This window comes from Thunnus maccoyii, chromosome 2 (assembly GCF_910596095.1).
Source record: "Thunnus maccoyii chromosome 2, fThuMac1.1, whole genome shotgun sequence".
Lineage (NCBI taxonomy): Eukaryota > Metazoa > Chordata > Actinopteri > Scombriformes > Scombridae > Thunnus > Thunnus maccoyii.
In genome coordinates, this window is record NC_056534.1 from 25806836 (window position 1) to 25820289 (window position 13454).

Sequence of the window (13454 nt, forward strand, 5' to 3'; positions counted from 1 at the left end):
GCACTTTAATGCCCTCAGGTGTCTCACGGGGTCTATCCTGTCACCTCCTCTGCTCTGCTGTCCTTTACACATCTGCAAACCTTTTTTACACTTGTTCTATTTTTAGACTGGGAGCTTTCTCCTCCATCCCTGCACTCGTTTGAGGGGCTTCACCATCTCTAGGGGTGGCCTGAGGTCTCCTCACTGGTGCTATCACAGTCTCCTAGTCATTTATTTCCCTCTATTTTTTTTCTCAAGTTCCGTCCTCTTGAGAGTGTTTGTTCATGAGAAGTCTGCTTCTGTGTCCAAGTGTGCAACACAGTCCCTGCCACTGTGTGCAGCCTGCAGCAGCATCTACATCACTCATGCTGCTACTAGCCTACATGCATACTCATAGAACATATATACAAAATTAATAACATGATGATATTCTAAATACATGTTTAATTCCAAACAGGTCCACGCTGTTTCAAAAACAGCCCAGCCTCTAAATTGTGGCAGCAGGTTCAACAGTAAAATTGATTATGGAAAATTACTGTTATCTCCCTTAAAGCTACATTAATCAGTTTTTTGGCCACAGAGAAAGATTAGCATTGATTTGAGGTCATGTTTCTGGCCACCTGATGACTGTAAATCTAATATTTACTCTCCTTTTTTGATCTGGCTTGGTCTCCACCAATCCCTGATAAAATATCTTCTTTTAAAATATCTTCCTTTTAGCTGCTAAATGCTCCACTATGTTCACCAGCTAGTCACTAATGTTGTCTGCTGATTTGCTGGAAACAGCAAAACAGCAGCAGTTGATGAGAGTGATCTAAACAGTAAATAAATAAAGCAGTAGAAAACAAAACAACAAGCTAAAGAGGCTATTAAGCTCTGCAGAGTTGCGATGATTCTCTGTGGGGTTGTCACTATGAGCTACTACTTTTTATATTACACGTTTTGATTTGACACATTTGGTTATATAAACAAATTACTAGTGCAGCTAGATTGTATTCATGCAATTAATTTATTTGCATGGTTTAAGCAGCCGTAATGTTGGGGGACTAGAAGAAGATAGAATAAAAAAAAAAAGAATGGTCAAAATCGAAGCAGCAGAAGCAGCAATATCCTGACTTTTAGACCCTAGTATGGGTCAAACATCCAGTCTCTCAGCAGTGTTTCTCTGCCTGGTAAATGACCACATACTATACAAACTTATTCGAATTATACAACTGTTTTCACAAGCTATGTAGTACTTCACATGATTAGTAGACTGAACCTAATGTGAAAAATTGGTGGAGTTCTCCTTTAAAATGAATGCATAAACAGCAATGAAAAAAGTATTTTGGAATGGAACACATAGACCACATCGTCCTGTCTGATGCTCAGCAGTAGTCCTACAGAACAGGCATGGCAGAGCTGCAGTACCACTGACAGGTTGTTACCTATGAGGGAGTTGAGGGAAGAATAAGAGGACACTCGTCTCATTTTGTCGATGGTCTCGAAGGACAGGATGTACTCGTCATTGTCAGGGCTCCCCAGGGTGCTGCTGGCACTGCTGCTGGTACTCAAGTTACCAGGAGAGAAGGCTGCTGGTCCACCTGGATGAAGGGAAATCACACATAGACACAAAAGCTTTACACTCAGATCCAATCAGTGAAAAAATCATGAGCACCATAAATGTAATATGAGCTAAGTGGAAAAATAAGAGGCTCTTATTTTGTTTAGAAAGCACTTAAGCTGCTGTAAAAGTGCTGTATAAATAAAGTTTATCATTGTTATTATTGATGTAAAACGAAAAAGACAAAGCCAATGGCCAAATCAGCAGCCAATAAGGTGTGAGATGTGTAAACTGTGTAAGCAGTCCGTATACTTGGAGGCTGCACACCAACACAGGAAGTTGCCTATAACTTCATTTCAGCTGTCAGGCTCAGTCATCTCCTGTGTTAACTCTTTTTATTACCAAACATTACTCTGACTCATACAAACCCAAGCGCCATGCATCCTCCAAACCGACTGCAGGCTGAAATGTGGAAATGGAGATTGGAGGAGAATGAAAATACACTCTGCTCTGTGCTTATTGATGATAAACACTGCTGCATATTGGAATGAGCACTGTGAATATGAATTAGAAATGGTGTCAGCAGTAGGTTACGCGCTTCACCAAGTGCCAGTGATTTAGCTCCACTCAGGACTTATGAATTACTCAGTCTGGCGGTGGTAGACAGAGGGCAGGGCAGGCAGTTAGCTTTGGTTGTCTGAATCACAGAGCAGTGACACAAACAGCAGGTCAAGAACTCAGTGCGGATGGCAGGTCATGTGCTCCCAAAGCTATGGACATAGATGTTTGGGTGACATGATTACAACTTGAATTATTACATGATTGTTTTGGTTGATATTAGGATTATCAATAATAATAATATCATAATTACACATATATTGAAAAAAAACAAAATTGTTTCATAGTAGTTGAACATCATAAACTGACAGTAAACCTCCTTCACACTTCAACAAAACCTGGAAATTATACTTCCTTCAAATATTTACCTCATAACAAATCTGACCTTTTTCACAAAATCAGCATGTCCTCTTAAAAGCTTGTTATATAGAGAATTTAATTATACTTGTACATTTTCTGAAGTCAAAGTGCTCTTTTTTTTCTTTCTCTCCTCCGTTAACACAGTATGTTTGTGTTTAAACTATTGCTATGGCCTATTTTTCCAACACTGATTTTTTCAAGGAATATTTAGATGAAATCACAGAGAGGTGTGGTGGAAATAAAGCAAAAACATCAATTTTTGGTGCTCATCATTTTACAGTATATGCAAGCTTCTTTTTAAAAATGTTTAAAGAATATTTTGCCTGGGTGCCAATCCCCTTCCCCTGAAGTACTGAAGTTCTTTGAGAAATTTACAATGTAATGCAAAGTCAAGAGGTTGTGATATATAGCAGAAGAAGCTAGCAAAGGTCTGTAAAAGGAACCGTGTTCCTGCACATGCACAGTGTCGTCTGCTGTACAAGCAACTTCTTTCCCTAGAGTTACAGTTTTATCATTGTTATTACTCTTTGGATCTGATTCTAAACAAACTATGGTAGCCATTGCCTTCAGGGCAAAGGAACATGTCACCCAGTGCAGCAGTGTGGCTAAATAACGTGTTTTTCATAGTTTTTGGACAACAACAGAGGTCTACAGCACAGAGGAATAAATACATCAGACTTTGGATACACACACAAATTCTTGTAAATACGATGAGTTCATTGTTGGTTTGGCTCTGCACATGAGATTGTTGACAGTAAGAAAAATATAGAAAATTGCCAGCCAAATCCTTTAAAGGCCCCCTCCAGACATGTTTCAAGACATATAAAAAAAAGACACACAGTGTTATATTATATACAGTATACTGTATACAATACAACTTCAGCTGGGTGCTATAGGTGTCATCAGGTCTCTACGTTTCCTGTTCATGATGTGGAGTGTTTATACCCTCCCTGTTCAAACTACTGTATTTGAGCTTGTCCCACAGTTCAGCACCATGGACAGCGCCCAGTCCTCACTGGTGATCCTGCCCCTGCAGGTTGAAGTGAGGTCTGCACATCTGCTAAAATGATCTGGGTTGAGCTGTGACAAAAGAGCTCAGCTCAGCAGCATGTTTGTTGTCCCTGTTCCCTCCCTGGGTTTTGTTTAACAATGTGGATGAATATCAAATAAACTGGTAGCCCTGGTATGGGTCTTGAACTTGCATCATGTTGGTGTCTAAAGCCAGAATGGAAATTATGAATTTTGACAGTGCCACTGCACTAAGACTGTGAGGCAGATATCTAGAGTTCCATGGCAGAGAAACCACCACCAGGCCAATGAGAACCCCCACCTGGCTAAAAAAATCTTTTTTTTTTACTGCCAAAAATAACTCCAAATATCCATTAATGTGGAAATCAATAATCACATGCATTTGGGAGCCTCTGTGCGACACTGTTCCAAAACGTGAGTCAACCTCTGTGTTGTTGCCTGGGAAACTCTTGATGTGACAGAGTGCCACTGATATCAGAGTCCTTTTAAAATTACTGCAGAGCGAGAGCGTGTGGGATGCAGGTTAGCTAACGTGAGCATGGCACCGCCTAAAAAGAGAAAAAGTTCTAACGCAGGTGACAGACAAACAAATATATTAATATTTTTCTCCAAAACTCTGGAGCCAAGTAAAAATGCAGAAGGGGGAGAAGTGAGAGGGGCAGCTTATTTTTATGCAATAAATGCCATTTATTAAGTCATCCTCTCCTTGTGACCACTTTGTTTTAAGTTTTGAATATGCTGAGCAAACAAAAATTTGAATGCAAATATAAATTGCAGATTGCCTGCTGCGCAACCGAAGCTGACCGCGCGAATATGCCGTCCTGCGCGCCTCGTCTCTTTAGGATTTTTTTGGTGCGTACCACCAGGCCTGAAAAAAATTCTAGGGGAAACACTGAAATGTTCTCTGTGTTTTAGAATTTATCCACAATAAACGTTTGAGTAAAAGACATGTACTGTTCTGGCATCAGTGAGATAAATGAACAGGTTACCTACACAGCTATGACTGGTGCATTGTGACAAAGATGATGAGCATTTTCCAGAGAGCTGGATTGGAATAAATATCAACAAACCACAAACTTAATTATTATCTCTGCTTGACAAACTGGTCACAGGCTCTCTGCTGCTTGTGAAGCCTCTTATTAATGTTCACTGAGTCTGTCTCAGGAATAATAATGATTGAATGAAGAAGTTAGCCTGAGGACTGTTACATCCACACACCACAGCTGATGTAAAGAAAGAAAACCTAATGAAATGTGTTGCTGGACTCTTCTTTGATTAACTTCTTTCATTCAGCTGAGCAAATCTTCATGTTTGTCTTCATTCAATCCTCCTACAGATTCATCTAAATTTCTGTTTCATCTTGTTTATCTCTCTCTCTCATCTGCCTTATTTTGTCTCTCACTCCATTTCCCAGCACTCTCTCCCACCTACCCTCTTCGTTGAGGTTGAGGTTCTGCAGGCTCTTGTTCAGGTTGCGGGCAGTGGTAGCAGCTCGGATGTTGGTGTAGGAGTTGACTGATCGCAGGCGTGGGATTGCCGGGCTGTCCCTCACTGGAGTCAGATTACCAGGCTCTGGATGTAAACACAGGAGGACATACGTCAGGGTAGAGCCTCAATAATCAAAAGCCAATAAAAATGTCTTCATTTTTTAAATTTAACCTTTATTTAACCAGGAAAAGTCTCATTGAGAATCTCTTTTACAAGACCATCCTGGCCAACACAGGCAGCAGCGCAATTGACAGGGTTGCAGACATAAAAAAAAAAAAAACAATTTAAAAAGAAAATAAAGAATCATAAATATTAAAATATTCATTACTATTCATATATGGCAATATAAGTCAGCCAAAACATCTACAGCCAGATGTGCCTCCAAATCATTTAGAATTACTTTAAATGCATCCAGTGAGACCAGTTCTCAAAGATTCAAGATTCATGCTCAAACACTCTTTTTTCCCCACTTCAGTACCAGCTTTAGGGACAGATTATTAGGAATAAGTCCTGGGAGAGAAGACAATAACTTCTCATACTTTTCTGAAGGATGTAGATCTGTAGGTAAGATGGAAGAAGACCAAGAATCACCTCATAAATAAGAATATGCCAATGGTTAAGTCTACGGGTAGACAAGTCAGACCACCCAACCCGAGCATACAAAGAGCAATGGTGAATAAGAGCTTTCAGATTTGTAATAAACTCCAGTGCTCCATGGTAGACAGTATCCAGCACGTGTAGGCATTACAAAGATGCATGCGTGTAAATAACATCACCATAATCCAGCACGCACATAAAGGTGGCAGCAACAAGTCTCCTTTTGGCATCTAAGGAAAAGCAAGACTTATTTCTAAAAAAAAAAAAAAAAAAACACCCCAAAGAATGTTAAGTCACAAAGTTAAACATACTTATTCCAGCTTGAGTTTGCTAAAATCAAAGATGACTTCCAATTAGCTTTCTAGATTCACTGATGTAACTTTTTTCAATCATTATTACTGACTTGTGATTAACTTTCAGATTTTCTGATAGTGTTGTTACTTTCCATATATATGCACTGAAAAAGAGCTAAATGTTAGATGAATAACAAAAACACAAATGTGAAGTACACATAAACACATAAAAAAAAATCAAAAATCTACATGCCCGGGTTCACTGTCAGTCAATTCACTTGCAACAACACTTATTCACCTCCTTTCATGCCTTAAAGCCAAATTACCTCAGTCATCTCAATTATTACACTCTTCACCTCACTAAGAGCACGTCACTGTTGACTCTGCATTTCATTAGCACTGACAGGACAAATTCAGCTAAACTGTTCTAGTTAGTGTCAGTGTTGATCAGCCTCAGTTGGTGAGTTTGCTGCTGAAAGAGTGCTGTGTTTTTTTGTGTATCACTGTTCCGACCCCTTTGAGTCTATACTGGCTAGTTCATGTTTAGCTATGCTAACAGAACTACCTGAAATCAAGCCCCCAGGAAAAGGTCAGGATCACCATAACTACATCCTCCACATGTCAGGCTGAGAAGTGCTCTCCTTTGGCAGGAGGATGGCAACCACAGTGGTGGCACCGAGACATCTGTAGCTTACTCTCTGCAACATTTCAGAGAGGGTAAAGGTCATTTATATAAGTGAACCAGCATCTGCTGAGGGTTTGTTCGGTCAGTCACTTAATGTTATTCAGGTGAAGTTTGAGCTGAGGAGGAAGCAACATCATTCGAAGATGTGATTTTCAGTCCAAACACACCATTAATGCCCACAGGCCTGCTGCTACACCACTGCCTCCAACTAAGAAGGCAGCACAGTCTGCAAGTTTAGTGAAGTGAAGCAGCAACCTCCCAGTCAAATCTCACACCGCTCAGCTTGGGGATGCTTTCTGTCATGTGGTGACACACATGGACTACAGGAACTTTCTAAGGTCTGCATTACAGGGCAGAGCCTACGAATACTTGGTGCTACTGTTTGGCCTGTCACTATCCCCCATACCTTTACTAAATATGTTGAGGAGGTGTTAGCTCCTCTCCAGGAGAAAGGTGTCCACATTTTAGCATATCTGGACTATTTTGCTCCGATCACACCGGTGATGGCGCAACTGTCGCTGGTTCTGTCGTATGTTCAGGCCCTGGGATTCTCAGTGAATTTGCAGAGAAGATTGCCGACTTCAAGTCAGCATCTGTAATTTCTTGGGCTGGAAACCATTTTCACTTTCCAGACGAACACATCTGTCAGAGCACAGAGTGGCTGCATTTTGCCACTGCGTTGTTCATTTTCAGTTGGGATGCAAATTGCGTTTCTGGATGATTTTACAGCTGCTGGGCATGATGGCATTGATGATCATGGTGGTGCAGCTCGGACTGTTAATATGTGAGCATTTAATGCTGGACTCAATCTCACTGGCTGTGTGTGTTGCATCACCTCCAGAGGAGGATGTAGGTAACCCTGTCTTGCATGTCAGCTTTCTTCATGTGGGGGGAAGCAAGGTTACTACGCCAGGGCTCTCCCATTGGCAGGGTGTCTTTTCGCAAGGTGGTATCAACAGATGCCTCCCTCAGGGGGTGGGGGTTCCGTGCCTTTGTGGGGGGGGTGTGGATGCTTGCACAGTGCAAGTTTCATATCCACTATCTGGAGCTACCGGCTACCTTCTTAGCTCTAAAACATTTCTGTCCGGTTCTAACAGGCCAGCATGTTCTGATCAGGACAGTAGTAGACAGCTATGGTTTCCTACATACACATGTAAGGAAGGACTCGCTTTCTTCCCTTGTTGAAGCTGTCTCACTCTCTGTTACTGTGTTGCAGTGTTCAGTTTCTGTCTCTCAGAGCCACCCACAGCCCAGGCTGTCTGAACCTGGGAGTGGACCTTCTCTCCAGCAGGGGCCCTCTTTTGAGAGAGTGGCGGTTACAGGCACTGGTGATGGCTCAAACATGGGATCTTTTTGGCAGGACAGTAATGGAACTCTAGGGAAAATGTCTTCTACCACTGTTTTCATAAGAGGGACAACTATGTGTCTCTGGGAATGGATGTGTAGCACATTCTTTGTGGTCCTCCATTTGAGCCAGTTGAGTCTGTAGATGTAAAGTTTCTTTAATACAAGACTGCACTGTTACTCGCTTTGGCTTCTGCAAAGCAGGTGGGCAACGTTCATGCTTTTTTGCGCACATTACTATTGTAACCCAGTTCACTTTGGATGGTTCTGGGTTGTTATCAAATCATCTGCTTTTACCTCGTGAACAAAGGTGTCTTTGGTCAGACGTGATATACAATACTTCATTTGTTGTACCTTGTTTCTCTCCTTCAGGGAAAAGAAGTTATAACATTTCAACAAGTAAATCTAAACTGTGTGTGTGTTGTTTGTGTGTGCATGTCTACCTGCAGTGTTGGCTGGTGACGGCACTGTGTAGTTCTTCTCCTCTTCTATAAACTGCAGGGCAACTGTACAGAAGTTGCTTTCATATTGGACCACCAGGTGACTCAGTGCTACCACCAGCTCCTACCAAACACACACAGAAACACTTCATTAAAACTTTATAAACTTTAAGTTTTATTAATATTTTCAATATTTATAATGTGACAAAGGAGCAATAACAATCTGATCCAAATGTTTCTACTGTCTCTTTCTTGCTAGTTTGATAAAATCAAAGGACAAGCCTGGAAACTGTTAAAAAAGATCAATCTAAACACATAATCCCCCCAGCAATTTTTGTTCCCAGCCAAAAAAGCCAAAAGCCAAAAAACCCCCTACCTAATGGGGGAAATGTTTTTTCAAGAGATCTTCCACAAAGACCTTGGATTGGTGGTTTTAGTCAGATTTACCCATAAACTGTATTATTCTGATCTTCCTCAGTTATTGTATTTCCAGGCATAATTCTCTCTTTCATTTACTCTCGATATAGACTGCCAAATGATTCTTAGAGTTCTTTTTCTATTGTATGTAACATGATATTACAAGTTTCTCTAAATATATTAACTAAAATAGATCACTGTTAGATATAGTTATCTCCAACTTGGAGATATTTGAAGATATTTTTTTTTCAACGTCAAATGTTTTTGAGAGGTGTTGAAACATGTTTGCTTATTTAAATATCAGATGCATATAATGACATAGTAAACTGCATGTGCTTTGTGTGTGTGTGTGAGTGTTTGTGTGCTGCAGTGACCTTGCGGACCACAGGACTGCCATCATTGATGAGCTGGGCAAGCATCATGGCTACATTGTGGTCGATGGTGGTGGAGTGGTCCGTCCTCTCAGCAGAGTTTCCCACAAATGTTCCCAGAGCAAAGACAGCTGCACATCTCACCTGCAGCAAGACAGTTACAGCATGAATATAATAACACTATCAACTCACTTTACTCTTGGCTTAAAACAGATGTTGAGCTGATGAAATTTAAAACGCAAGGTTGAAGCTTTTTGAAGCAGTTGGATACTTTTTCCGTCTGATCTCTTTTCATTGGTGCAAAGCTCTGTCAGTGTGTGGCCCATTTCCTTGAAAAACCAAATATTTGCTTGCCAGACTTATTTAAAAATGTTCTGTTTTGTGCGACCAGAGGGCGAGAGTTTTAAATGGTAATTATGGTGTGATTTTCTCTCTATGTATCACCATAAAATACACTGGAGATGATCTGTGCCGTGTGCTACGGTGAGCTGCTTTTTGCCAGTAAATCTCATTATGTTGTCTGCCCACTTGATTGGATGTTTAATCCAAACTTACTATCATGTGGAAGGCATTTTCCATGAGGGATTGGATTCACTAACTGAACCAAATTGCAGCACAGAAATGACTATTTGGGTGTATTGTTTGTCATGGCAACAGAAAACATTTTATTGCCAGCATCAGGATGCATCATCAAAGCTTGTGAAGCAGCTTTAGTGTTGCTACAGCTCACAGATGTTACTTTGATATAGTTTGCTTCGCTCCAATTAAAATGATCAGCTCAGACATTTCAGATGAACATAATGTCATTTTCTTTCTAAAATCTGGAATGAAAATATGTCATAAAACCACGGTGACTTGAAAGCAAATTAGAATACATCTGTCTCCTTCAAATAGTAGCACATAGAGAGCATGGAGAGAATAGAACAGCCCCTCAGTTAATTCTACATCTGCATCAAGATGAGTTGATTCAAATCTATGGTATTTTTTAAAGCCATAATTAGTGATGGCGTTGTATTGCATTGCTTTATATTAAAACACAAACCCAATACAAATCCATGGGACTTTTTGAGTATTTTTGGTTTACTGCAAACATCCTCAGAATGACCACAAAGTTCAATCAACACCCCTCTGGCAAGTTATTTCTCCATTAAAATGGTATTAAAGTTTTAGTGGATTTCAAAAATTAATTTAACCCCCAGGCCACGAGGGCGCCCTGAACATTATCAGCTTTACTAAAGTAGTACTTGTTGAAGGGTTGTTGCATTGATTAAACTTCACAGGTGTTTATTATATTGTGTCCAGCTCATGCACATACAGTATTTTGCCAACACTTAGCTAACCAACATCAAAATTTACTGAAAAAGACAACTGTAGAAGTGCTATCTTGCTACAACTGTTAAATAAATCACAAACAGAAAATACATATTAAAATATGCATCAATGAAATATTGTTTTTTCCTACTTTAAAAAACAAAAATCATGAAACTTTTAATTCTCATAAGATTCAAATTTCTTTTTCAAGAGAAAACTAACAAATAAGGCAGCAAAAAAGAAGTGTTACCACAATGAATAGACTACAAACAAGATAAACAGAACTAGAAAACTGTGACACACTGCACACAAGAGTATGAACAGTATCCAAGGTAAACAAATTGGTGCTGGCGGGCGGACGAGGAGGCCACACATTTCTCCGTTCTCTGTTTAGCGTCATTAACTGATACACTGTAGTCTGCACTGTGCATTTACTGTCAGACAACTTTCTGCTAACCTTTTCCTCTGCTCCGCTCGCAGTCACCGTCACTTTTGACGCTCGCTCTCTCGCTTGACCACTCACTTGCTTACACTCTGCCCTATTCCTTAAAAAGGAGTTATGCTACCTGCAGTTTCCCAGGCAACGACACAGACGTTGACTCAAGTTTCGAAACAGCGCTGCTCAGAGGCTCCCAAACGCTATTGATTTCCAAATGAATGGATATTTGGCTTTATTTTTGGCATTTAAAAAAATATTTTTTGGCCTAGTGAGGGTTCTCGTTGGTCTGGCGGCCCACCAGGCCTGTACTATTATAGGGGGAAACACTGGACATCTTAGTGCTGTCCTCCATCAGACTTGTGCTGACACCTAATTAAAACTCTCTCACTGATGTCTTTCACTTTCTGTTCCTGTTCTACTACATATCTCTCTCTTCACTCATCTCTACGAGGCTCTGGGGGAATACACTTACTGTAAAGACACACACACACACACACACACACACACTGTAGATACATTGTGAGGTGTCTTGATCATACACTAGAGAAGAACTTTAAAAAGCTGTCATTTATCTGTAAATATGCTATTTCTCAAAAATTTGAAGCAGTTGATTATGATCAGTCTCTAGTGGTCTTGAAGAACAAACACTGAAATTGCCTGATGTAAAACAAATTAACAGCTTGTAAGTGTAGCAGTATTTGTGTGTGTGTGTGTGTGTGTGTGTGTGTGTGTGTGTGTGTACGTGCGCATGTGTGGGCACCGACAGTTGTGCCTGCAGACCCCAATTTCAACCCTATATGGCCGAAGCAGCTGTCTGTCCAAGGGAAGGAGGAAGTTGCTGCTGGAAACAGATGTTCCTAGTGTGTGCATGTGTGTGTGTGTTTGTGTGCATGCATATGTGTGAAGTGTGAGAGTGAGGGCACAAAGTGTGTGGGTGAGCTTCAGGGCAAACTCTGTCTCACTGTCCCTCTGGTCCACACACGACCCAGTCAGATGCTGACCATCCTGCTTTAACACAGTGGGTCCCTAACTGTTCAAACCTGTGTGGATCTGTTCCATGTAAAGCCACAGAATATGGTCGTATTCTATCAACGCATTATCATTCCTAAAGAATTAAGAAACTATGTTTTAATACATTAATGACTAATATAAGGACATTAAATGCTTTCTAGCTACATTCAACCTTAGGTTTAGTCCAGATGTCTCCTTCTTTTAGGACTCTATACTTCTTATACAGATGAGAAAAAATATTGTATAATCAAGAGACATTTGGCACAATCAAACAAATTTTTAAAAAAACCTGCCAGTGAGGTAGGCAACAATGAGGCCATTACGAAAAACAATCTGACTTTAAAAACTAAGTTTTAAAAAACAACAACACAGATATTGGCAATGAAACTTCAAAATGTCAAGAGAGTTTGTTGAAATTACATTTTTTATCCTTAAATCCAAATGATTTCAGGAGAAATTGATGATACAATTTAAGGAAGATGTGACATTTTCTGCTTCTTTTTCAGATAAAGACAAAAAGACATTTGCAATTGCTGATTTTGTCTACCCTATTTCAGGTCTTCTACTAACAGATATTCTGGATGAGTGTGACAACAATATAATCCACTTTTTGGACTTGTTTTTGTCAGCTTTAAGCTAAAAGGTCTATTAAAAAAAAAAAAACAAATAAGTTTGAAACATTTGATAATCTAATGGTGCTTGACAAGATAATTTATTTTAAATTATTCTAAAATAAAGATTATGACTGACTTTTTTAAAATTGTTCTTTTAGCAGTGCAGGATTTGGAAAAGGATCAAAAACATCTTATAGTTTTTCAAATGTATGAGAACACTGCTATCCACGTCTCACCTCGGGGATGGGATCTGACAGCAGGGTGTAGAGCTTCTCGTGGGCACTGTCCCGGACTCCGCACCAGCGTGCCGGGTCGAAGTTCTGCCAGATGCGGCCCAGGCAAATGGCCACCCACTGGCGGAGCAGGGGGTGGGGGTCTGACAGCTGCTCCAGACAGTTGGCTATTAAGTTGCCCTGCAGACAGGCCTCCTGGTGGAGGGGGAAGAGGGTGAGAGGAGAGTGAAGAAGGAGAAGTGATGCAGAATGATGATGTGAGATGTTCACTTGTTCAGATGTGCACTTGGACTTTTAGGGTTTAAAGGGGGGATACCCTTGGATGAGTACATTCAGGAAATTTAAGATTTTAAGGACTGTGAGGTATGAGGTAATAACAGTGAAAAGGTCATTTGTGTTCACAGACTTTGTCCTGATGTGTACAGTTGACACTGAACATGAAACTGTAGTAATCAGCACTGACCTGCGAGTACTTCATATTTAATAAAGTAACAATATCTGCTTCATAAATGAGTCGAACCCTCCTGAGCAGCACAGAGGCTCCCAGCTTGGAGCAGTCTTGTAACTCATTAGCCAGTTAATCACCACTGACCTGTAACCTCACATTGCATGATGGACAAAAGGATTACGAGCTTTGCAGCAGTATGACTTATTCCTTTGAACCCCTTCAGCCCAATTCAAA

At 40.4% G+C, this 13454-nt stretch overlaps 1 protein-coding gene across 3 annotated transcripts in view; it reads right to left on the minus strand.

The window, feature by feature from the left end:
- The window catches only part of rptor (regulatory associated protein of MTOR, complex 1), a 179817-nt gene that overhangs the window by 47109 nt on the left and 119254 nt on the right, over nucleotides 1–13454 (minus strand). For all 3 annotated transcript variants that reach the window (XM_042427087.1, XM_042427078.1, XM_042427071.1), the window contains exons 17-21: nucleotides 12776–12967; nucleotides 9168–9308; nucleotides 8380–8500; nucleotides 4961–5101; nucleotides 1407–1562 (exon numbers count right to left, since the gene is read on the minus strand). In XM_042427087.1, the coding sequence (XP_042283021.1) occupies nucleotides 1407–1562; nucleotides 4961–5101; nucleotides 8380–8500; nucleotides 9168–9308; nucleotides 12776–12967 (751 nt within the window). The remainder of the gene's footprint in view (nucleotides 1–1406; nucleotides 1563–4960; nucleotides 5102–8379; nucleotides 8501–9167; nucleotides 9309–12775; nucleotides 12968–13454) is intronic.